The sequence below is a fragment of the Bubalus bubalis genome, chromosome 2, assembly GCF_019923935.1.
Source record: "Bubalus bubalis isolate 160015118507 breed Murrah chromosome 2, NDDB_SH_1, whole genome shotgun sequence".
In the NCBI taxonomy this organism is placed as follows: Eukaryota; Metazoa; Chordata; class Mammalia; order Artiodactyla; family Bovidae; genus Bubalus; species Bubalus bubalis.
In genome coordinates this window covers 99,470,392-99,496,781 of record NC_059158.1, presented here as the reverse complement: position 1 = coordinate 99,496,781, position 26,390 = coordinate 99,470,392, and the positions used below count along the sequence as shown (strand labels likewise).

General features: G+C 37.7%; 1 protein-coding gene across 2 annotated transcripts in view; it reads left to right on the top strand.

Annotated features, from left to right (window-relative positions):
- The window catches only part of EPC2 (enhancer of polycomb homolog 2), a 127,775-nt gene extending 118,349 nt beyond the window's left edge, over positions 1–9,426 (top strand). For both annotated transcript variants that reach the window (XM_006054100.3, XM_006054099.3), the window contains 4 exons: positions 4,206–4,342; positions 5,752–5,911; positions 6,840–7,173; positions 8,163–9,426. In XM_006054100.3, the coding sequence (XP_006054162.1) occupies positions 4,206–4,342; positions 5,752–5,911; positions 6,840–7,173; positions 8,163–8,235 (704 nt within the window). In that variant the 3' untranslated portion in view covers positions 8,236–9,426. The remainder of the gene's footprint in view (positions 1–4,205; positions 4,343–5,751; positions 5,912–6,839; positions 7,174–8,162) is intronic.
- The last annotated feature ends 16,964 nt before the right edge of the window (positions 9,427–26,390 follow it).

Here is a 26,390-nt window from a genome sequence, read left to right as displayed (position 1 = left end):
TGGATTGCTGTCAGATTATGAGAGGGAAAGGTGATAAGGGATCAGGCTAGCAGAGCACCTTGTAGGAACCACATGACTGAAAGGTAAAGAACAAAATGAGGAATGCCTGCGATTTTTGAAAACAGAATCAACATTCTAAGGGTGGTGACAAATATTCTATGAAAAGCTACATGGATCCATCTGAGGCATAGAAGCTGACTGATAAACCCAAGGCAGGTAGAAAGACAGCCAGAAAGGTTAGAGGCTTTAGTGAAAAACAGACTGTCAGTTATATGCTCAAAATATTTAGAAATGCAAGTGTGTTACTAATGTACAGAATGACAGTTTGCATGTGTAAAGGGAAATTCTATAATATGTGTACGTATTAGAATGTGTTACCCAGGGAGATTTGCAAAACCTCTTAGGGAAAGGAACATTTCCTGCCTTTTGCCTTCATAAAACAATCAGATTGTAGTTACTTTTTAAAAAAATTTATTTATTTTTAATTGAAGGCTAATTGCTTTACAGTATTGCATTGGTTTCTGCCAAACATCAGCATGAATCAGTCTTAGGTTTACCCATGTTCCTTCCTACCTGCCTCCCCATCTCACCCTTCTAGGTTGTTACTGAGCCCTGGTTTGAGTTCCCTGAGTCATACAACAAATTCCCATTGGCTGTCTGTTTTACATATGGTAATATATGTTTCCGTGTTATCTCTGCATACCTCCCATCCTCTCCTTCCCCTGCCAGCTGTGTCCATGAGGCTGTTCTCAGTGTCTGTGTTCTCCACTGCTGCTCTGAAAATAGGTTCCTCAGTACCGTCTTTGTAGATTCCATATATGTGTGTTAGTATATGATAATTGTTTTTCTCTTTCTGACTTACTTCACTCTGTATAATAGGCTCTAGGTTCATCCACCTCATTAGGACTGACTCAGATGTGTTCCTTTTTATGGCTGAATAATATTCCGTTGTATATATGTACCACAGGTTTTTTATCCATTCATCTGTTGATGGACATCTAAGTTGCTTCCATGTTCTAGCTATTATAAATAGAGCTGCAATGAACATTGGGTTACATGTGTCTTTCCTCAGGGTATATGCCTTGTAATGGGATTGCTGGGTCATATGGTGGTTTGACTCCTAGTTTTTTAAGATATCTCTGTGTTCTGCATAGTAACTGTATCAATTTGCAGATTGTCAGTTACTTTTAAACTGACAGGACTTGGATGTGTTGGATAGGGTAGATTTATGACCAGCATGAAATTTACTTTTAAGCTAGCAACTTTTGAGAGCAACTAGTAGAAAGAACTTGACCCTAAGCAAGAGAAACAGATATGGTTTCTTTTTTCATACATTCCCACTTCTTTATGTCACTACAATGGCATCACTGACTCGATGGACGTGAGTCTGGGTGAACTCCGGGAGTTGGTGATGGACAGGGAGGCCTGGCGTGCTGCGATTCATGGGGTCACAAAGAGTCGGACACGACTGATCTGATCTGAACCCTTCCAAAGCTGGGCCCCCATCCTATGTCTCGTTCCTAAAGAGGTATCTTCACACTATAAGTGTGACATTTTCCTGGTGTATTTTAATGCTTACCTCTTGATAACTTAAAGTCAGTGTAAGAAATAAATTTCTTATGAAAGTATTTCCGTAACTTATGAAAGGAAAAATAATTAGTGGAGAAGGTGCTCCTTTTGATCAGTACTATGACTGTGCCATTAAAGCCATACTACATTTCTTACCACTTCTACTCATCTTAACAAAATGAAAGAGGTCAATTAGGGAGGGTGTACTATATGTGTTCCAATTCTGTGTCATGATTGCTATTTTTGTCTGAAGAGTGTTTAATGCTCTAAAAAATTCCAAATGAGAAACATAAGCAATTTTCAAGCACAAAACACCTTATAGTGTTTAAAAACAACAACAAACTAGATGTTAAGAATGAATCTAACATGCTGAGTTTGAGGCAAAGGGGAAGAAGAAAAAAATGAATTTACTATTTTAAGCATATCCATATTTTTGAATTAAGTTTTACCACCAGTGGTTTTCAACCAGTAGCAGAATCAGGAATGAGAATTTTTGTATCAAAGCCAGCATGAGTTTTTAAGAAGTTGGGCAACACTTGACCGTTAATTTGAGTCATTTCAATGATGTCTTGGTTGAGATTTTATACATTTTCTATGGTGAAAAGGATGGAGTTCTTGAACAAATTAATCAGGGCAGTAAGTAGACATGTCCCTCCCCAGACCAGGAAATTTTATTAGCATCCCTTTTTTATATCTACATAAATGATCATCTTTTCATAAGAACAACTAGAATACCTCTAATTGGCAACATTTTGTTAGTTAATAACTACTAACCAAAACTAATTTTTTTGCTAAAAGAATACAATTTGTTCTTTCAAGTAATTTATATATATATATATTTTCTGATAAGTAAGATTTTATGATTATCTGACTTAAAAGATTTTGAAAAATGAAAAAATTCTCATTATCCTCATTTCTGTCTGAATTTTTAAATAGCTGCTAAAAGTATATCCTGTTTGGTTTTATTCCTCACTTAAAATTCAGTGCTATGGATTTCTTACCTTTTCATCACAACATAAACCTAAGCTCTGGACAAACATCATGCTGCATTTGAGAGTAGAGTATACTAACACCAGATTACAAGTCCACTTCTTCTGAATTGGTACACTGGTTTATATACAGAAGACTTAAATAGATTTATTTGGGCTTAAGGTTTTCCCTCCTGCCTTTGTATGTAATAAACTATTTTTAATCTCTCCCAAGGTTTCTCATACAGCTGGAAATTAATGAACACTTCACATTTTCATTTGATTTTGAAGATTTTAAATTTAGAATTTAAGTTACTATTTTTTATTTAAAAATAGAATACTTAAAATGAATTCAACATGTGCAAAGAAAGACATTTGATTTTGTTGGTAATTCAGTAAGATAACTAATATGTACTTCAAAAATACAGGTAATAGTGAAATTTTAGAATGAGCACTATCATAGGCCCATCTTCAAAAAATAAAATTGCTGTCTGTCTAAGAACTGTTTCTCCATGACAGTCCAATCCTAATTTTAATGATAACGTTGTGTAACAGAAATGAAGGCCTATCTAAAGTTTTGTCCATCTCTGGGGCTTAATTCCTTCATAGAAAATAAGCTGTACTTTGCACAACTTGTTATGTCTGATTTACCATCATATATATAATTTCTCATTTGTGATTCTGTTAAATGGAAAACTTTGGTGGGGATTTCTAGTTAAGTAACATTAGTTGAAGGTGTAGTCTCCTATCTAAACTCCTTCAGGTCATATTGATTAAGTTAGCTAAGTTACACTTAAAGGTTGACTTAAATTAGTTGAGAATTCTTTATATGTATCTTTTCTTCCCAACTACATTATAAGACTTTATAGCAGGGACCTTCTTTTAAATTTATTTTTTTTCTCTGTATTCATTCTTAATTCAGCACTTTTCATTGTAGATAGTAAATACTTGCTGATTGAGTGAAATAGCTGGGAGAAAGGAAAGAAAACAATAAAGAAAAATAGAGTAAAATGGCTCTGGTAGTACATGCATTCTGATATGATTTAATGTTTTGTGGCTGTAATAATACACTGACTTCTAGGGAGATAGCTTTGTGTCCTCTGAATAAGTTTATCAGTGATGTACTTAAATATCAGTGAGTGAAAGTTTGTTTACATTGCTTTGGAGAAAAGTGTTTCTTATTATAACTTGATGACATTTTTTAAAGTGATTTTTTAAATAAAAGTTTTAAATATCTTATTTTTATTTGGCATTTAGTAACTTAACACAGTTGGTAACAGCATAATTGATTACATCTGAAGATGCATTGTATCTTTAATTTTCTAACATATCTCATTTCTAGCCCATGTTTTTATAGATAGTACTTTAGGCATCTATTGGCTTAACATGTGGTTTAAGTCTGAATAAATGGAAGAATCCTCAAATTAGAGCTGTGTTATACAGTAAAAACTACAAATAATAACTTTTTAAGCTTGTAATATTAGAAGGTATAAGCTGCTTTGGCTGAAGGGTGTATCATTTTTACCCTGTTCTTTGCTGCTGATGTATAATATATACTGTGATTTGAAATTAATTTTCATCTTAATTGTGGAGTAACTTCAGATTGTATTCTACTTGTTAAAAGTACTTTAGAACATGCATATTTCTAAAATTAATGTCCTTTGCCAGTGTCAGGGGGCATCACGGAAGAGCAGTTTCAGACTCATCAACAGCAGTTAGTTCAAATGCAAAGGCAGCAGCTTGCTCAGCTTCAGCAGAAACAGCAATCTCAGCATTCCTCACAACAGACACATCCAAAAGCACAGGTAAAGCTGTCTTTGAATCATGGTTATGTCTGTTCTTTCATAATTATGTCATTTTAAAAAAATTTTAGTCAAGTCAAGCAGATAACCTTGTTATTGCTACTCTTGATTTTGAAGATCAAACCTGTGTCTTTTTCAGTTAATTTAACTAATTTTAAGTAACTAGTTTTTGTTTCATGAGAGGAGCACTAGAGCCAAATATAGTATTTTTAATTTAGGAAAGAAGTTGCTACATATTTTTGGAAAGTTCACTAAGAATTCATCAGTTCAGTTCAGTTCAGTTCAGTCGCTCAGTCGTGTCCGACTCTTTGCGACCCCATGAATCACAGCACGCCAGGCCTCCCTGTCCATCACCAACTCCCGGAGTTCACTCAGACTCACGTCCATCGAGTTGGTAATGCCATCCAGCCATCTCATCCTCCGTTGTCCCCTTCTCCTCCTGCCCCCAATCCCTCCCAGCATCAGAGTCTTTTCCAATGAGTCAACTCTTCGCATGAGGTGGCCAAAGTACTGGAGTTTCAGCTTTAGCATCATTCCTTCCAAGTTTTCCTTAGGCACCATTAAATGATTGACAGTAGAGCCAAGAGTGTATAAATAAATACCTAATAACAGCATAATTGCTAGAAGAAAGAAGCCCTGCCAGCACCTTGAGATGAGGCTGTGAGACTCATTTTGGACTTCTAGCTCCAGAAGTGTATGAGAATAAATTTCTGTTGTTTAAGCCTCTAAAAAGCTGTTACTAACCCTGAACTAGTTTTATACAGAATCAAAAGGAACATGACCATTAAACTTGCCTTTGTTTGCCCTTTATGAATCTCAGGTAATTTCAGCCTACTGAAAAGTTAGGCTAAGATACATTTTTACATTGGGACAAAAGTGGCTGTCAGTCATCTTTGTCATTTCATTTTGCCCACAGTATCTAGATTGTCAAGTATTTTTAAAAATTTTATTTATTTTAAATGAAACAAAGATGAATATTTTTAATGATGAAAGGTACAATTCACAAAGAAGATAGACATCATAAACCATTAGACACTTTAGCAACAAAGAAACAAAGATATGTGAAGCAAATATCAGAAGAGATATAAGGGGAAAAAATACATAATCATAGATTGTCAAGTATTTTTAAAGGCATTAACACTTGGAAAAATGAATAGGGCTTAAAGATTTGGATTGTTTATTACCCTAGCTGTTTCTCATAAATAGTTGCTTCCCAGTTTAAGAAATAATAATAAAGTAACTTTCTTAATTTCACAGATGAAAATAGTCTGTGAAGTCCTATATCTCTTAACATAAACACTTGTTAACTGTTCAGAATGAAAAAGACAACAGCCTCTTGGGTTTTCTCACTTCTTTAAGTGTTTGTGAACTCACATCTAAAAGTTGAGAGTTTAACTGTGTTTCTCTTATAGGGCTCAAGCACCTCTGACTGTATGTCTAAAACACTTGACTCAGCCAGCGCCCATTTTGCTGCATCTGCAGTGGTCAGTGCACCTGTTCCAAGTCGCAGTGAGGTAGCCAAGGAACAGAACACTGGCCACAGCAACATAAACGGTGTTGTCCAGCCTTCAGGTAAGCCTATTGTTTCAAGTGATACTTACTAGCTCAGAGTTGCAACTCAGTGATTTGAGATATGATTTTTGATTTTTAAATCCAGAGGGGAAACATTGTACAAGAAATCAGTTAGGACTCCGTAATTTCTATGGCTGTGTGTGGTGGAATAGTTCGATGTTTCTAAAAGTCACATCAAGCCTGCTCCCTGGGTCCTCCCATGCCCAGTAGATACCTACCTGTGTAACAGTCCACCCTGCCTAGTTTTATCTACATACTGTCATTTACCTCACATCTTAGCAGTCACATCAAGCCAATTGCTAACCATCATTGTTGAATCAATTGTGCATTTATAAAAAGGAGAATTATGTTAATAGTCCAGATGGTCTGTCAGTAAGTTGGAAATTGGATTTACCTTCCCAGTCTTACACACTCACAGGCCTGCTTTCTGTGACCCCTCCTTGTGAACTACACTATTGCTGTGACACTGTTTCCGCTTCATGCTACCCTGAGTCCTCAAAGACTTGTTCTTCCTATCAGCCTTTAACTTCTGCTCAGACCCTAGGGTTTTCCACTTGCTGTTCCATATACCTGTGATTGTGATTCCCCTTCCTTACTGGTGTTCTTCCTTGTGTAAATTCTAATGGAAGTCCAGTTTTCATCTCCACCTGCCCTCAGTCTCCAAGAAGACCTCTCTGTCCTGTTACACAGTGTCCATATATGAAGGCAGCAGAATACTTTGCAAAACCGTTTTATGCAGGCTAGTAGAAAGAGGGTATCTTTGGGGTTGTAAAGGTGAATAGGTTGTAGTTATCGATTAGAAACTCTCTTCAGAGATTTAATTAGATTACAAATGTTTGCATTTCTTTTTATTTTTAAACTCCTAATTTTTTAAAGAGTTTAATTAATGTCTCATGAGTTGAACAGTTTTTTTCTTCTTCTCCTTCAGGAACCTCTAAAACATTATACTCCACCAATATGGCTTTATCATCCAGCCCAGGGATTTCAGCTGTACAACTTGTAAGGACAGTTGGCCACACCACTACAAACCACTTAATCCCAGCATTGTGCACAAGCAGTCCTCAAACGCTTCCCATGAACAATTCCTGCCTGACAAATGCAGTGCACCTCAATAACGTCAGTGTTGTTTCTCCAGTCAATGTGCATATCAATACACGGACTTCAGCACCATCGCCAACAGCCTTAAAACTTGCCACAGTTGCTGCCAGTATGGACAGAGTGCCAAAGGTTACTCCTAGCAGTGCCATCAGCAGCATAGCCAGGTGTGTGTGTGCGTGTGTGTGTGTGTGTGTGTGTGTGTATTTCAAGTATCATTCTGTCTCTTTCTGCTGGCTCAGATCCTGTGGGAGGAAAAGACTTTTCCTTTTTTTTCTTTTACTGCTCAAGCCATAGATATCTTGTCAACTGATTGACTTGCCTTTCAACAGGTATTGAATATCTGCTTAGTCTAAAGCTGTGTGACTTAGATCATTTGTTTAAGGTCCCTAGTAGAATGTTTAAATGCCAATCAGAACTGCTATTTTAAAAAAAGGGGAAAGATAGTCCACATCAACTTGGGAACCATCAAACTGAAAAAATACATCAGCTTCAGTTATTCTTATATTCTTTGTACTTTAGGCAGTCTGGCAGGCTAGAGTTATTGTTAGTTTTCAGAGCTTTAGTTTTCAAATCAAATTTGTATTTTTTTAACATTATACCCAAAGGGAAAGTAAATTATTCTGTGTATATTTTAGAACTGAGAATATCCTGGAATTAACTAAAATCTATGATAATGTATTTCAGATTGCTTTTTTCTTTCTATGACACTAATGCATGCAAACAGTGAATCAAAAAAATTGATCTGCATAGATTAATAACTACATGGCCATAAACCTGTAAAACTGTAGTGGAAAGTAATTTAAGTAATATTGTGCTCCGCATTATTATTACTTAATGAGCATCATATGCTCTGTCTATTGTAAAAAGCTTGAATTGTCCTGTGCTCTATGTTTCATAAGTAATTTATCATTGACTGCTACTGAAATACTGTTAAGTTGCTATTTTTCCTAAGTAAATAATTATAATCAAGTTCATAGGATTTCTTAACTAAAGAAAACTTTTCCTCATTCCTGTATGGAAATTGTAAAAATGGGAGATGTTCTTGTGCAGTATGTTTAGTTGTAATTATATAAAATGCATCTGTAACTACTAAATGAGAAACATCATATTCTAGAGAGTATTAATGTTTATTTTACTCTTTGCCTTATTATAGAGAGAACCATGAACCAGAAAGATTGGGTTTAAATGGAATAGCAGAGACAACAGTAGCTATGGAAGTGACATAACCTAAAACATGTGGCTTTGACCTGTGCTGATGGTGTGCAGTCATTCATATTCCAGCTGAATGCAAAAGGCGAAACTCTGTGGATCACAGAGCATAACAATGGACCTAAATGGACTATAGTATATCGGATGTTAAATCGATATATGATGTATATTTTGTAAAATTGGGAAAATCACTACCTTGTAAAATAGTTTATTTGTATCATCAATATTATTTCTGTTACTTGAATAGTAGATATTCATCATCATGCTTTTGCACTTGAATTTGCAACTGAATGGATTTTAAAAAATAATTCTTTAATGGGATCATGAGCATGAAATGGGATCCTGCATCACTTGTTTTAACTATTTATTTTGCCATGTTTACATTTTGTATCTTGTAAAAATAAATCCAACTTTGTGTCTAAAAAGTTAAAGATTCATAGCTAGGAAATGAAATTCTTGTAATTTTTTTCTAAAGGAACTGTAAAGTTTTCACTTGGTTCATTTTGTTTCACAATTTGACTAGATGGACTTTTTGGTAAATACTTTAGTGGCATTTCACTGTCAAATATGAAGTTCAAGGCAAAATAGTATTTTCTATTACTGTGCAGGGGAAAGGGATGGATCGATACATGCAAATTTAATGTAGTGACTCACTTTTCCATATATTTTGAATGTATATTTCTATTTATAATACCAGTTTATAAAAAATGATTACACAGAAAAAAAGGACTAGGAAAAATTATGCATCTAGTACATTTAAACTGTGCAGGTATGAAAAATTTTCAAGGATTACATTTTATCCGAAGACTGCATATTTTAACTGGCTTTAAAACTGTAACACACCACATAAAGGATATTTTACCAGGTATGTATTGCATTATATCATTGCAATAATTATTGGAAGTCTAGATATCGAGCCATCCCAGGTGTTGGGAGGGGGGGAGGGTTGTGGCAAGATTGTCTTTTCAATTTTGGAGAGATTTCCTGTGGCTACAAGGCAAGTAACGGGTTGGAAAAAGTCTGACTGTAAGCGTTGGACACCTTCATAGTGTAGTGTTTTAGTGACTTTTTTTATACGGTTCTTGTATATTAGATACGTGTAGTGGTGTTTCAGAATGTTTGTTTATGCACTAGTTCAGACAACTTTCCCTGTTACTTGTTCTTGATAAGTGAAAACTGCAGGGAAATAAAAATACATATCAAACATGGACATGCTGCATATGTGTTTATTTCACAATGTGCACACAGTGTAAGTGAAAATTTAAGGGAGATGATAGCACTTAACAGCACTTTTCATTTTCACAGTGCTTTCCAAGCATTAATGAAAAGAACTATAAGCAGCTCATCTGTGGGCACTATTGGGTTTCAGATAATCCAATATAAACTACCTTTGATAGGGAAAAGTTCTTAAACTATTTTACAGAATGTAAGTAATTTGCAGTGTAACATTCATTGAAATCTCATAAGTGAGCCTCATTTTATAAATAAAAGTTTAGAATTATATTGCAAGGGGGTTTTGTCAAGTAAGTACTGGGAAGTATTTTTAATATGATTAAAACCATTTCAAACTACATAATTTTATACTTTACATTTTTTATATCTGCAGTCCTAAAGGTTGTAAATTGATATGTCAGTTGAATTAATGGCCAAGATTTCTGCTGAGAGTGGTTTTTATTCAGGTCCTAAATATGTAAAGCAATTTATAGTCAAAACCATAGGAAAAAATAAATTTAATTTCTTCATTGGTTGTGACCTGATAGGATCCATGCTCATTTCTGCCATACTACCTCTGGACTTACTCATTGCTGATGATATAAAGAAAATAATTTTGATTTGATATGTAGTTTGACTGTATTCATTCTGCTTTTAGTTGGATGTATCTCCATGCTATTAAGAACTCAAAACAACTTTAGTGCTGATTTCAGAAAAAAGTTTTATTTCCGTTTCACCGAAGTAAAGCATGAAACGAAGTTGCCTTGTGATACACATGTTATAAATAATATAAAACAAAAAACTGTCTACAGTTTCTGGAGATGTGGCAGATTCAGAATTCATCAAAAGCTGATAAGTTTTGTTTTTTAAGTAAAATAGAAAAATAGGCCTTATTTTGATGGGGTTGTAGCTGTTTCACAGGTATCATTTCTGTTACTTGCACATACATTTTTCCAATGCTTTTCAAAATTTAAGTGACAGATACTTGTTTTTACATTATCAAGTTGAAGCTTAGTTTATTTATTTTTATTTTTTTGACTGCGCTAGGTCTTCGTTGCAGCATGCAGACTTAGCCCCATGGTATGCGGGATCTTAGTTCCCCAACAAGGGATCAGACCTATGTGCCCTGCATTGGAACGCAGATTCTCAATCATTGAACCACCAGGGAAGTCCCAAGAATAGTTTATTTTTACACAGGCCCTCCACTGGGCAGTTCCACCATTTCTTGGTTTTTGTGATTAAACTAATACTTATAGTTCAGTAAGCTTATAAAGTCCTTGGAATATGTTTTCTGATGGGATGGGTAATAGGTTGTTTGGTTGTTGGGTGATTTTTTAAACAAAGTGGGTAACTCATGTGCTGGGATATCTTGTAATTAAGTATAGGTAAAAATAGTTACAAACTGCCTTTTTCTGCTTTCCTAGAGTACCCTTCCTTCCCTGGTAATTCAAAATCATCATTATGATTAATTAGATAAATTATTATGATATAGCTCTAAGTATATTTGAAGATATGTTGCATATCTTTCTTTTGCAAAAGCCCAAGGGAAAAATTAAGATATCTAGAAGGCACATCTTTAAAATACGTATAGTACACACACCATTCTGTTGTTTGTTTTTTTTTTTTAATGTTGACTAGAGTAATTGTAACTGCGCTTAGTAGTTTTTTGTTTTTTTTTTTTAATTGCAGGATTGTTTTCTTGGGGGGCAGGGGGAAGAGTAGTAAGGAGAAATAGTATTTCAGAAATGTCTCCCTTGTATGTACTACTGTATTTGAGTTGAATGATGCTATATTTAGAACAAATTTTATTGGCTGGTAATGCACCTTTGACTGCTGCTGCTGCTGCTAAGTCGCTTCAGTCGTGTCCGACTCTGTGTGACCCCATAGACGGCAGCCCATCAGGCTCCACCGTCCCTGGGATTCTCCAGGCAAGAACACTGGAGTGGGTTGCCATTTCCTTCTCCAACGCATGAAAGTGAAAGGTGAAAGTGAAGTCGTTCAGTCGTGTCCGACTCTTAGCGACCCCATGGACTGCAGCCTACCAGGCTCCTCCGTCCATGGGATTTTCCAGGCAAGAGTACTGGAGTGGGGTGCCATTACCTTTGACTGAGTTGCCCCTTAATCAACTTGGCAAACATACATTTCAAAAGGTTAAGGGTAGTAATTCTGAATATTTTGTTCTGTTAAACAGGAGATGTTTTTCATCATTAACCACAACATAATAACAGCAAACATTATGGAGCATGACAGTTCTCTCTCAGTGACTTTCATTTAGTCCTAACAGTGTGTGAAGTACTATTATTATTTTACCCATTTTACAGATCAGGAAAAGGACATTTAGAGAAATTAACTTGCCTTACGTCACACAGCTGATAAGTTACTAAGCCAGGAATTAGACTTCAGTACAGTCACCACACTTTTAACACTGGCCTCCTATCTTTAAGAAGGATGTACCCTTCAGAGGACTACTTACTGGACTTGTTAGTCCACTTATTGGCAGTATGTGTATAGCAGAGTTTTAAATTTCATCTAGAAAACAACCTCCTCCATTCTTACACCACCTGGCAATTAATGTTTGTGTTTTGCTTCCCAGACTGAGTCCATTAGATCCACCTGTGGCTTCTAGCCATCCATCAAGCAAACCCAGCCTATCAGTTTATACTCCTCTGTCTGCCAGACTTAGCCGGTAAGTGCAAAAGCTCTCAACCAGCACAAGGCTTTGGAAGCTGGGTCTGGGCCAGGACTTGGCTGAGTAGCCTTTTCTGAACCTTGCTTTCCCCATCTGTAAGATGAGCAATTTCCTAAAACTCTATAAAGGAGACCACACTGACAAGCTTGGTGCAAGTGTGCATGTGGCCAGCATGTCATTGGCTTCTCACCAAGGATGTGGGAGCTAAGGCCCAGCATGCCGTCAGTCTAGAGTTTAAGTCCTTATTGTCATCAATGACTAAAATATTGACAGTTGGATTACATCATATAATGCAACCTAGCTTGTGCAGAACTAAGAATTCTAACCAACTTCTTTGAGTACAAGTCTCAGAAGGGCACAAGAATTTTATTTTTGGAGGAGGCAAACTCGGGAAAACAGGACAGACTACACAGTGCAGTAGAATATCAGAATTTGTTGAGCTGGGCTTTAATCGTTCCTCTACCATTAATTGGCTTGTGATTTTATCATCTTTATCTTCATGTCTCTGAACTTGTTATCATAGGACACATGGGTGGAATTAGATGACCTCTGAAATCTCTGCCAGCTCTGATGCCATAGGAATCAAATTTCCCTCACCCCTCTTCCCTCCCTGGATGGCTCCCTTGCTTTCCATTCCATTGTCAGTGTCCGTAGGCTTACCAGCACCATTCAGAAGGGTCAATACCAAATCAGACCCTATGTGCCTTCCTACCATGTTTCTTCTGTTAATCTGAAAGGGGAATTGTTTCTTATTTCTGCTGTGGTGGTGGTTTAGTTGCTAAGTTGTGTCCAGCTCTTTGTGACCCCATAAACTCTTGACCACCAAGCTCCTATGTCCAGGAGATTTCCCAGGAGAGAATACTGGAGTTGGGTTGCCATTTCCTTCTGCAGGGGATCTTTCCAACCTGGAGATCAAACCTGTGTGTCCTGCATTACAGGTGGATTCTTTACCAACTGAGCCACTAAGGAAGCTAATACTGCAAAGCTTGACATTTTAACAGGGAAGAGGAAAGTAACACTGAGCCACATACATCTTTAGCAGTAATTTACCTGACATAGGATTTTAGGCATGGGCTGCCTCAAAATGGGATCTTGTATCAAGATTAAGAGTTCTGTGTGTAATTAAAGATGTGTTTTTATTCTCATGAAACTTCTCTGGTAATATCATATATTTGAGCAAAACTGCTTCTTCCCTGGCTGACTGAGTACAATAACATTGCAGGTCGAGATGATAAAATATCTCTGAACACTGACTCTGCTGTGGAGTGGACACCTGTTATCCTCAGGAAAGCCTAGAATTCTGAACTTACCTTCCACTGCTAGAACAAGAGAACTTGACTCCAATCACAAAAAAATTATTTCACCTGCAGTGTATCTGCAGCTCTGTTGATCTGATGAACAGCACGTTCTAAACCAATGACATTTGCCATTGTTGAAGACCTTTAACCATTCGCACATAGAAGAACACTGTGCTCTTCCTCTGCTCAGTCCCAGGGCCGCTGCTGGTCATGGGCACACACAGCTCCCAAGTCTCACTTTGTAAGTAAATCTTAGTGGCCAAGTAAGCCCACATTAGGAATAGCCAAGATACAAGGTTTCAGCTTTTAACATGAGATGTCTGTATTGTCTACTGCTGAGTGGTAAGTAATATGAACATCACACATGTCACATTGTGGGGTGGGAGTCCACAAAGCTGAAATCAAGGTGGCAGCTGCTCTTGTGTTCTCTGGAGGCTTAAATAGGGGAGGATCTACTTTGTCAGGTCCCTCAGGTTGTAGACAGAATTCACTTGCCTGTGGCTATAGCATGCTAATGATTTGCTTCTTCAAAGCTAGCTATGGAAGAGTTTCTGCTGCACGACAAGTCTTGCTTCAGGGAAGACCTAGGCTTTCGTGAAAGACGGGTCTATAATCAGATTCTTGCTGTCTGGTCTGCTTTGATTAGCTTAGTCAGCTGATTAAAGACCTTAGTCCCATCCATAAAATCCCATACTCTATATCTTAGAAGTAAGTCACATGCCTTGCCCATACTCAGTGGATGGGGATTGGACAAAGGCATAAGTTAAGTACTAGGGGATAGGAATTACAGGGCCACCCGAAGTGTGTATGTGCACATCTATATCATTGGTTGAATTGCATCCCACTGCTACTCATCACAGTGTCCCCATCTCAGTATACCTTGGATTAACATGAAGAAAACTACATATCTTTGTAGGTAAACAATTTAACACTAATGCAAACATTTTGTTATTTTGTAAGTAAGTCATAAATCCCACAGGCCTGGCTATTGGGCAGGGGATCAGATCCAGGCTGGAGATAAACTGGCCAGCATCAGTACGAAGGCCTTGTGGAAACTGGGTGGATGAAACCAGCTAGAGAAAGAGTAGTGGAATGAAGTGTGAATAGCAAAACTATGAGGCCGGTGGGAAAGTTGAGGTAGGAGGAGGCAGAGAAAGAGATTGGTAGCTATCTAGGAGGAAGATCTGGATCCAGGGGGCTCTAGTTTCCTTCAGAAGAACTGCAGAGATAGAGGGCAGGTCGGTAGGGATGGGTGGTTTGGGTTGGTAAAGAGGAGGTAAAGGTAATGAGCTATGGATCAGAAAGCCTAGGCTCAAGCCCTGTATAGTCCTTCTAGCCATCAGAAGCTCCCAGGAGAGCTTTTAAAAGCACAGATGTGTGGATCTTACCCAGACTGACAGAATTTCCAAGTGGTTTGGGATACCATATCTTGTTTGCTTGCTTATATGATTGGTTGGTCAGTGATTTTTTGTAAATTGACCAAATGGTGTTTGCTGATTGCAGCTAAGGTTGGGAATGACTACTCTAATCTTTCTGTTCATTAGTTGTGACCATGGATAAGTAACTTTATAGAAAAGCTCAAAATTTATTTCCTTAGCTGTTACAATAAGGGAGAGTTAAGTTATTTGCTCAGTCCCATTAGCTCCAAGAGCGTACAGAGAATGCCTCTCACTAAGTGAGCTCCATGGCTACTAGAAATATAGAAGCTTAAAACATGCTTCCTTTAAAATTTTGAGATCATATGCTTTAAAAAATAATTCTGCATTGCAGGTTATCACAGATGAAAATTGTGGCTGTTTAAATTCTCTGTAGCAATTCAGAAGTGTACCTCACATCATACTATCTCAAGCACTCTTAAGTTCTCAGATCACCCTCAGAACATCAGCATGCCCAGAGAGAGAATGGTATCCCCACATACCCACACACACACACTCCCCACTCCCCACCCCCCACCCCCCATGATGGTCTAATCAGCACTTTTCAAATGCTCAGTTGCCACCAGTGTTAGGTACTTTCAGGTTGTTTGGATCAGCAGTCCCCAACCTTTTTGGCACCGGAGACCAATTTTGTGGAAGACAATTTTTCCAGGTACTGGGGGGGTCGGGGCAAGGTTTCGGAATGATTCAAATGCATAATATTTATTCTGCACTTTATTTCTAATCTAATGCTGTCACTGATCTGACAAAGAGGTACTGGTCCTTGGCCCAAAAGTTGGGGATCCCTGGTTTAGACCATGGGTTGTCAGTCTGTGCTTTCTAGTTGTATATTACTGTGGTATTCGACCACATGGACAAAGCTACTGTTCTTAAGAAACCGTCTTAGGAGAATTTTGCTTGCCTAGTATTTGCACAGCATTTGGGACTTCTCTTTTTCTCTCTACTCTTTCCTACCATGGATTTGTATGCTGTCTTTATCCCAGAACTGTGCTCTGAATTCCATTCTTTTATATCCAGTGCTTTGTTGATGCCAACACCTGAAAGTCACAGACATGCCCAAACTTACCATGTGCTTTTGCCTGCATGTTCCCACCACCAGTCGCCCCAGTCTTTGCCATCTCAGTTACGACATCAAGGAGTCATCTCGATTCCTCCCTTCCTCACCCCTACCCCTAGTACATTCCATTCACAAGTCTTTGGACCTGAGCTCCAAAATGTATATTGAGTTCATCTGTTTCTTGCTGCACTGCAGCAGCACTTCTTCCCACATCTATTCTTGCCTATTTCCAGTCAATTCATTTAGTAGCCAGTGTTATCCTTCAGAAATCAGATTATCTTAGTTGTCTCCTAAAACCCTCCCATAGCCTCTCATTGCATTTAAAATTTAAGATCCTGCCATGACTGTAAGATCCCTCGTGTCTTGTGCTGCCTTCTTCAAACTCATCCATATTGCTTTCTCATCTCACAACACTTGAGCCCACTGAGGATCTGGTCCAGACTTTAACAAGTTATTTCCTGCCTCAGTGCCTTTGCACATGGGCATTCCTTCTGCCTAGAGTACTCCTCTCTGCATATTAGCCAGCTCCTTCTCATCTTTTAGCCCTCAAGGATCCCCTCTTCAGAGAGGTGCTCTCTGGCTGTCCTCTGTTATTTTCTATCCTAGTCCCTTATCTGTGAGTGATATAAAGAAATATTTTACATTATATTTGTCCTTTCATCTGCTCATGTGCCTCATGATGTCAAGCATCGGATATCTGTTGTATTTCCTGCACTCAGTATAGAGCCTGGCACATGGTAGTTGTTGAAATATTCGTTGAATAAATAAGTGAATGAGTAACAATTATTTTTCAGAATAAAAAAATTTACTTTTTACTTTTTATTCTTTTTATTGTTATTTTAAACCAAAATGTGACCACTAAACTTAGTTTTATTTCTCTTGGACTTATTAAACAAACATTTGCAGTCTAAAGTAGTTTAACTATGCTTAAAATGATTGACCCATAACTTCAGAAACTGCTTTTCCCCCTGAAACTTCCTTAGGATGTTGCTGTCATCTTTAATCCAGAGCCTGACAGATGGTTGTGGGTGGATAGTGGCATAAAATAGGCTTTGTTTTAAGGTTTCCAAAAGCTATTTTTCTGCTTATATTTATACAAAATTAGCAGTTGTGCTCAAGTATAAGAAAACCAGGGAGCAGATTGGGCAGCTGCTAGTTTTGTCATTGTGAGCTAGAAATATTTATTCATCAATAATCACTGTAAGTCTCATACCTGGGGTGTGTGACTAATCACTGTTTCTTTATACACTGTGTTTTCCAGGTGTATTTTTGTCCAAAAACAACAAAAAAAATCAGGTTTCAACACACCAGGAATGTTGTGCGTTATCAGAGCTTTTCATTTAAGCTATTTTGGAGAGAGAATTCTTGCTCAAACCAAAGCCACATCAGATGTTTGCCAAAAAATAGAAGTAACATTTGTACCCAGCTATTGATGTTTGACATTGTTTCTCTTCCAGATGTGGCTTGACTTGGGGCTAATTTTTCATCTGTAAATCATCCTCTCCTGGCTGCTTTAGAAAGCACTATTTTCTCCAACCTCCATCACTAGTGGGTGAGATTTGTTTTGGTGTTTATGAAAAGTAGCCCTTTAACAAAGACTTTTCACCTTTTTATACTCTGTTTTGGAGAACAGATTACATAGACTTTTTATATTAGTAACTAAAAAAAAAAATTAACAGCCTACTGATAATCTTGTCCAACCTTCTCTTTTAAAGAAAGGTTTAACTTCTTATTTAAAGAAACAAAGGCAGCCAGCTGAAGAAGCTTACCCAGAACTACATGGTGCCCAATCTGGGACTTACCCCAGAAGGCGGGACTAATCCTGTGTGCTTTCCGAACATTCATAACCTTGATCCAACAAATGCTTGTTTAAGTGATTTTCAGCTCTTAGTTATAAGTTCTGTTCAAAAATTTCAGATGGCCATGTTACTAATGAACATTCAGAACATTTCATAGATTAGAGACCCTTAAAACTGCGTGGCTTGAAATTAGTAATATTTTAGATGTCTAAATTCTACCCCACCTGATAGTAAGGCACAGACCCCTTCCTACTTTATGTTTGAATTCTACGATTTTTTTTTTCCTGAGATGACATTCACATCTTAAACTTAACCATTTTAAAGGAACAGTTCAGTGGTATTTAGTATACAATTCAGTATTGTGTCACTGCCATGTCCATCTAGTTCCAGACATTGCAGCACCCCAAAAGGAAACCCTGTAGCCATCAAGCAGTTACTCACAATTCCCTCTTTCTCTAGCCCCGGCAACCATCAATCTGTTTTCTGTCTCTATGGATATTCAAGATATTTTACATAATTGGAACCATATGTGACCTTTGTGTCTGGCTTCTTTCACTTAGCATAATGCTTTTAAGGTATATATACATCGTAGTATATACCAGTAGTTCATACCTTTCTATGGCTGCATAATATTGTGTAAGTATATACAACAATTTGTTTATACACTCCTTTGTTGATATATTCATTAAGTGCTTCATTTCAGTGCTTTTGAGTACATAACTAAGAATGGAATTGCTAGGTCATACGATAATTCTATGTTTAACTTTTTGAGGAAGCAACACACTGCTTTCCACAGCAGCTAAACCATTTTACATTCCCTCCAGCAATGTACAGCATTCCAATTTCTCCACACCCTCACAAACACTTAATATTTTCCTTTAAAGAAATAAACCTAGTGTTTGTGAAATTGTATCTCATTGTTTTGAGTTGCATTTTCCTAATGACTAGTGACATTGAGCATCTTTGTTTTTTATCTATTTGTCTATCTTCTCTGGACAAATGTATATTCATTCAAGTCCTTTACTCATTTTTAAATTGAGTTGTTTCCCTTTTCATGTTGAATTGTGAGACTTCTTTATGTATTCTGGATATGAGACCCTTACAACACATATGTTTGCAAAGATTTTCTCTCATTTTGTAGTTTACCTTTTTACTTTCTTAATGTCTTGTGATGCACAAAGAGTTTTTAATTTTGATAAAGTTCAGTTTATCTGTTTTTTCTTTTGTTACTTGTGCTTTTAGTATATTACCTAAAAATTCATTGCCAATCCAGGGTCATGAAGATTTACTCCAATGTATTTTGATAAGATTTTAATGACTGTGAATTCTTATATTTAGATCATTGATATATTTTGAGTTCATTTTTTAAAATAATTTTATTTATTTTTGGTTATGCTGGTTTTTATTGGGCTTCCTTTGTGGCTCAGCTGGGAAAGAATCTGCCTGCAGTGTGAAAGATCTGGGTTCGATCCCTGGGTTGGGAAGATCCTCTGTAGAAGGGAAAGGCTACCCACTCAAGTATTCTGGCCTGGAGAATTCCATGGACTGTATGTAATATGGGGTCGCAAAGAGTCAGACGTGACTGAGCAACTTTCACTTTCACTTGGTTTTCATTGCTTCTGCTTTTCTCTAGTTGTGCTGAGCAGGGGCTGCTCTCTAGTTGCTGTGCACAGGCTTCTCATTGAGGTAGCTTCTCTTCTTGCAGAGCACAGGCTCTAGGGCATGTGGGCTTCAGTAGTTGTGGCTCGTGGGCTCAGTAGTTGCAGTGTGTGGGCTTCAGAATGCTGGCTCAGTAGTTGTGGTACACTGGCTTAGTTACCCCGAGGCACGTGGGATATTCCCAGACCAGAGATTGAACCCACGTCTCCTGCATTGGCAGGTGGATTCTTTACCACTGAGCCACCAGGGAAGCCCCTATTTTGAGTTAATTTTTTAAGAGGTATGAGTTAGGGGAACAACTTTATTATTTTGCATGTGATACCCCAGTCCCAGCTGCGTTTGTTGAACTCTGCTTTCCCTGTTGAGTGGTCTTGAGACTTACAGAAAATCATCTGGCCATAGATGTATGGGTCAATCTCTGGACTCCTAATTCTATTAGATTGATCTGTATTTATGTCTATCCTTTACCAAACTGTTTACCATTGCTTTAACATAAGTTTTGTTTTATGGTTTTGGTTTTTGGGTTTTAGGGTCATTTATTTGTTTATTGTAATAAGTTTTGAATCAGGAAGTGTGAGTTGTCCACACTTTTTTTTTTTTTTTTTAATCTTTTTCAAGGTTGTTTTCACTATCTGAGGCCTTTACAATTCCACATGAATTTGACTGAGGATTGGCTTTTCCAAATCTGCACTGATGGAATTTTTAAAAATTTCTATTGGACTGTGATGGGATTTTATAGGAACTTCATTGAACCTGTATGTTTCTTGGGTGTATTGCAGTTGTAACAATGTTAAATTTTATAGTCCAGTGGGCATGGGTTGTCTTTCTATTTATTGCTCTTTAATTTCTCTCAGCAATGTTTTGTAGTTTTTCACATACAAGTCTTTCACTTCTTTGGTTAAATTTATTTTATTCTTTTGGGTACTGTTTTAAGTGGGATTTTCTTAACAGATTGTTCGTTTCTGGTATACGGAAATACAAGTAATTTTGCACATTGATTTTAGGCCCTGTAACTCTGTTGAATTTGTTTATTAGCTCTAGTACTTATTTTTGTGGAATCTTTGAGATTTTCTATATATATAGGAGCTTAACATCTGTGACTAGATACAATTTTACTTCTCTCTTTCCAATTGAGATGTCTTCTGTTTCTTTTCCTTGCCTAATTACTCTGGCTGCAACTCCTAGTACAATGTTAAATGTGTGTATGTGTACTCAGTTATGTCCAATTCATTGCCACCCCATGGACAGTAGCCCGCCACACTCCTCTGTTCATGGAATTTTCCAGGCAAGAATACTGAATTGGGTTTCCATTTTCCTCCTCCAGGGGATCTTCCGGACCCACGGTTCAAACACACCTGCATCTCCTATATCTCCTGAACTGGCAGGCAGATTCTTTACCACTGTGCCAACAGGGATGCCCCACAATATTGAACAGCAGTGGTAAAAGTGGTGAAAAATCATAGCTTCAACTAAATGGACCTTTGTTGGCAAAGTGCTGTCTCTACTTTTTAATATGCTGTCTAGGTTTGTCATACATTTCCTTCCAAGGAGCAAGCATCTTTGAATTTCATGGCTGCAATCACCATTTGCAGTGATTTTGAAGCCCAAGAAAATAAAATCTGTCACTGTGTCCAATTTTTCCCCTTCTGTTTTAAATGAAGTGATGGGACCCAATGCCATGATCTTCGTTTTTTGAATGATGAGTTTTAAGTCAGCTTTTTAAAAAATTAATTAATTTATTTTAATTGGAGGGTAATTACTTTACAATATTATAGTGGTTTTTGCCATACATTGACATGAATCAGCCATAGGTGTACATGTTTCCCCCATCCTGACGCCCATCCCATCCCCCAGGGCTTTCCCAGTGCACCGGCTTTGAGTCCCTGTTTCATGCATGGGACTTGGATTGTGATCTGTTTCACATCTCTTTCTCCCTCATTGAAAGGATTCTTTACTTCCTCTTCAGTTTCTGCCATTAGAATGGTGTCATCTGCATATCTGAGGTTGTTGATATTTCTCCTGGCAATCTTGATTGGAGCTTGTGATTCATCCAACCTGGCATTTCACACGATGTACTCTGCACATAAATTAAATAAGTAGGGTGACAAATAACAGCCTTGTTGTACTCATTTCCCAAATTTGAACCAGTCCATTGTTCCAAGTCCAGTTCTAACTGTTCCTTCTTGGTCCAAATATAGGTTTCTCAGGAGACAGGTAAGGTGGTCTGATACTCCTGTTTCTTTAAGAATTTTCCACAGTTTGTTGTGATCCACACAGTCAAAGGCTTTAATGTAGTCAGTGAAACAGAAGTAAATATTTTTCTGGAACTCCCTTACTTTCTCCATGATCCAATGAATGTTGGCAATTTGATCTCTGGTTCCTCTACCTCTTCAAAACCTGGCTTGTACATCTGGAAGTTCTTGGTACACGTACTGCTGAAACCTAGGTTGAAGGATTTTGAGCATAACCTTGCTAGCATGTGAAATGAGCACAATTGTACAGTAATTTGAACATTCTTTGGTATTGCCTTTCCTTAGGATTAGAATGAAAACTAACCTTTTCAGTCCTGTGGCCACTGCTTAGTTTTCCAAATTTGCTGACATATAGAGTGCAGCACTTTAACAGCATAATCTTTTAGGATTTTTAAACAGCTCATCTGGAATTCTGTTACCTTCACCAGCTTTGTTTGTAGCAATGCTTCCTAAGGCTCCTTTTTCACAGTCCAGGATGTAGTGAGTGAGCTCTTAGGTGAGTGAGCACACCATCATGGTTATCTAGGTCATTAAGACCTTTTTTTGTATAATTCTTCTGTGTATTCTTGCCTCTTCTTAATCTCTTCTGCTTCTGTTAGGTCCTTAACATTTCTGTCCTTTATCCTGCCATCTTTGCATGAAATGTTCCCTTGGTATCTCTAATTTTCTTAAAGAGATCTCTAATCTTTTCCATTCTGTTGTTTTCCTCTATTTCTTTGCATTGTTCATTTGAGAAGGCCTTCTTATCTCTCCTTGCTGTTCTTCGGAGCTCTTCGTTCAGTTGGGTATATCTTTCCCTTTCTCGCTTGACTTTCACTTTTCTTCTTTCCTTGGCTATTTGTAAAGCCTCCTTAGACAGCCACTTTGCCTTCTTGCATTTGTTTTTATTTGGAATGATTTTGGTCACAACCCCTGTACATTGTTACTAACTTCCGTCCATAGTTCTTCAGGCACTCAGTCTACCAGATCTAATCCCTTGAATCTATTTGTCATCCTTACCGTATAATCATAAGGGGTTTGATTTAGGTCATACCTGAATGGAAGGAAAGTTATGACCAACCTAGACAGCATATTAAAAAGCAGAGACATTACTTTGCCAGCAAAGGTCCGTCTAGTCAAGGCTGTGGTTTTTCCAGTGGTCATGTATGGATGTGAGAGTTGGACTGTAAAGAAAGCTGAGTGCCTAAGAATTGATGCTTTTGAACTATGGTGTTAGAGAAGACTGTTGAGAGCTCCTTGGCCTGCAAGGAGATCCAACCAGTCTATCCTAAAGGAGATCAGTCCTGAGTGTTCATTGAAAGGACTTATGTTGAAGCTGAAACTCCAATACTTTGGTCACCTGATGCAAAGAACTGACTCATCTGAAAAGACCCTGATGCTGGGAAAGATTGAAGACGGGAGGAGAAGGGGATGACAGAGGATGAGATGGTTGGATGGCATCACCAATTTGATGGACATGGGTTTGGGTGAACTCCGGGAGTTGGTGATGGACAGGGAGGCCTGGCGTGCTGTGGTTCATGGGGTCGCAAAGAGTCGGACACAACTGAGTGACTGAACTGCACTGAACTGAATGACCAAAAAGTAGTGGTTTTCCCTACTTTCTTCAATTTAAGCCTGAAATTTGCAATAAGGAGTTCATGATATGAGCCACAGTCAGCTCCTCATCTTGTTTTTGCTAATTATATGGAGCTTCTCCATCTTCAGCTGCAAAAAATATAATCAGTCATTTCAGTACTAACTATCTGGTGATATCCATGTGTAGAGTCATCTATTGTGTTGTTGGCAAAGGGTGTTTGCTATGACCAGCATGTTCTCTTGACAAACCTCTTTGTTAGCCTTTGCCCTGCTTCTTTGTCTAGTAAGTCCAGTGTCTGTGCCTCTTCGGGGGTAGTTTGTGTTAATTTCTTCTGGGAATGAATAATATTTTCTTGTCCCTTTACATGCTTCATCATTTTTGTTGCAGTCTGGACATTTTGAATATTATAATGTGGTAACTCTGGAAGTCAGAGTTTTCCCTCGCCTCAGGTTAATTTTTCTTGCTTGTTTGCAGCTGTACCTGTTTATTCAGTGACTTTTTAAACTATATTTATAAAGTCAGTATTCTTTGTCATGTATAGTCCCTGGTGTCTGTTTTTATATGAGTTCAGCTAGTATTTTAATAAAGATTTCCTTTAGTTATCCCCTTCCCTGGTGAAGGATGGGGAAAGTTTGAAAAAGAGTGAAGAGAGAAAAAAAAATTTTTAAACACAAATATTTCCCAATCTTTGCAAATTACTTTGTGTTGGAGCACTCCTTCAATGTCTAGGCTATTTATAACACTTCTTTAGCCGTCACTGCCTCTTTAGTCAGCCTGGAGATCAGCCAGAGGAGAAAGCTGAAGGTCTTCTTAGGTGTTTTTTGTGCATGTATTCTGCCTTGGGCATGCTTGTGGCATTCTAAATTTTCCCTGTATGGAGGGGCCTCTTTGAATTCCCTGATTTCCCAAAGCCCTCTCCCCAGCTTTTCCACCCAAGCTTTGGGCCCTTTATGCTTTCGTTGTAATCTTTTGCTCCAAGTAGCTGCAGACAATTTTCTGCAATATTTTCAGGAATGTCCACCACTTTTCTACCCTGAGCGAGGTCCAGATCAGGCAAAACAAAAACAGAACATCTGCGTCAGCCCTTAACCTAACTCCTAGACAGGCTAGGGTAGAGAAACGTAACTTCTGCGGATAAGGGTTGTTCTGCTCCTTTGGGAACCAGAGTCCTACCTTGGGAACATGGACCATGGTCTTCAAGACCATTGATGTGCCACAGGGGTTGGTGGGACAAGGGCACATAAAAATACCATAAAGCCTTTCTACCATGTTTAGGCTGCCTTTTCCTTGATATAGGGTTCACTCACCCGATGTTTTCCAGAGTTGACAAAGTTGGTTCTAAAAATTTTTGCTTAATTTTTTTTGCTGTTGCTGTGGTGAGATGGGTCCTTGGAGCTCTACCATTTTCACTGCTATCTGGCAGATATAGTGTTGCCAGTCACTTTATTTGTAATCTCTCATTAAAATTGTTTTTGGTTCATCCCTCAACACAGCATTTGGCTATGCAGTGCGACATGTGGTATCTTAGTTCCCTGACCAGGGATTGAGCCCACGCTCCCTGCAAAGGGAGTACATGACCATTGGATTACCACAAAAGTCCTGTATTGCTTTTAATAGATCATTTAAGCTCATTTACATGCTTTTATATAAAAGAGATGTTTTGTCTCAGTTCTTTCATATTTTATGTTCAATATTTGTGTGTGTGCATGCATTTCATCATGTGATTGGCTTTCTATGTTCATTTTTGTTGTTGCAGCCTTCTTTGTGTTAAGGAAGGCTTCTATTTTTTTGTTTTGTTTTAGTGGTTTGCGTCTACATGTTAATCTTTGTATAATTAATATTCTTAGTTCCTTCTTTCTTTAAACTACCTGTTGGTTGTTTAAACCGATTGGTTCCCTGCCATGAATAACAATTCCATTAGCTTGTATCTTCCTTTGCCTACTGCCCCTCTCTTCTGCGACATTCAATTTTAGTCAATAATAACTTTCTTTGTTTTCCCTTTGTATGCTAAAAGCACTTAAGCTAGCTTATATTACACCATAAATGATATCCTTTGATTGTCAGCTATTTCACAAGAGATTATCATTATTCCAGTTTTCTCTCCCAGTTTTGTTAGTTTTATTATTTCATCATTGTTAGAACACATACTATTAACCATCTGTCCCCACCTCTGTTTTAATTACTATAGTTTTAGTAATTCTTAATATGTAGTAATTTAAAGTTGCTACTTTCTAACTAACTTTGGTTATTCTTGCAACTTTTCTTTCATATGATTTTCAAAAAATTTTATTTTATATGGGAGTATAGTTCATTAACAATGTTGTGTTAGTTTCAGGAGTACAGCAAAGTGATTCAGTTATAGATGTACCTATTCTTTTTCAAATTCTTTTTCCACTTATTATAGAGTATTGAGCAGAGTTCCCTGTGCTATACAGTAGGTCCTTCATTGGTTATCGATTTTAAATATAGCAGTGTAAACATGTCAATCCCAAATTCCCTAACTATTCTTCTCCCCCATCCTTCCCCATGGTAAACATGTTTGTTTTCTAGGTCAGTGAGGCAGCGTTTTGTAAATAAGTTCATTTGTATCATTTTTTTTATATTCCACATATAAGAGATATCATCCATATGAATTGTAGAATTAATTTCCTAGATTCTAAGAAAAACTATATAGGCAGTTTGCTTGGATCAGTATTGAATGGAATTTACCCATAGTTTTGCATATTTGTTGTTAGCCTTACCCCAGGCATAGTTTTTGTTGCTCTTGTAAATTACCTGAAAAACCATGATTTCTTCATGAACCTATTGCTTGTCTTTTCCATAACACCAACGGATACCCTGACCTTTACTCCCTCTCTTTGCTCATGCATATACCTCCAAGGGGCTGCCTATTCCCTGCTCCTCCAGTGCACCTCAACATAGCTAATGGCCACAGACATCATCCGTCTCATCACACTGACCACCCGTCCTTCAATGCTGGCCAGTGAGCACAGTAACCAGTCTGTCGTCAGGGCCAAGGTTGTTATACTTCTCAGGCTTTTCCAATTCTTGTGTCTTAATAAACTCTACTCTTTTTAACAAGGAGGCTGTGGTTTTAATCTAGGAACCCTGAGCTGGCAGTGGGAGATGGAATCAAGACATGAGACCGTATGGAATTAGGACTTCCAGGACTTGTAAGTGGTGGTAAGTGGTGA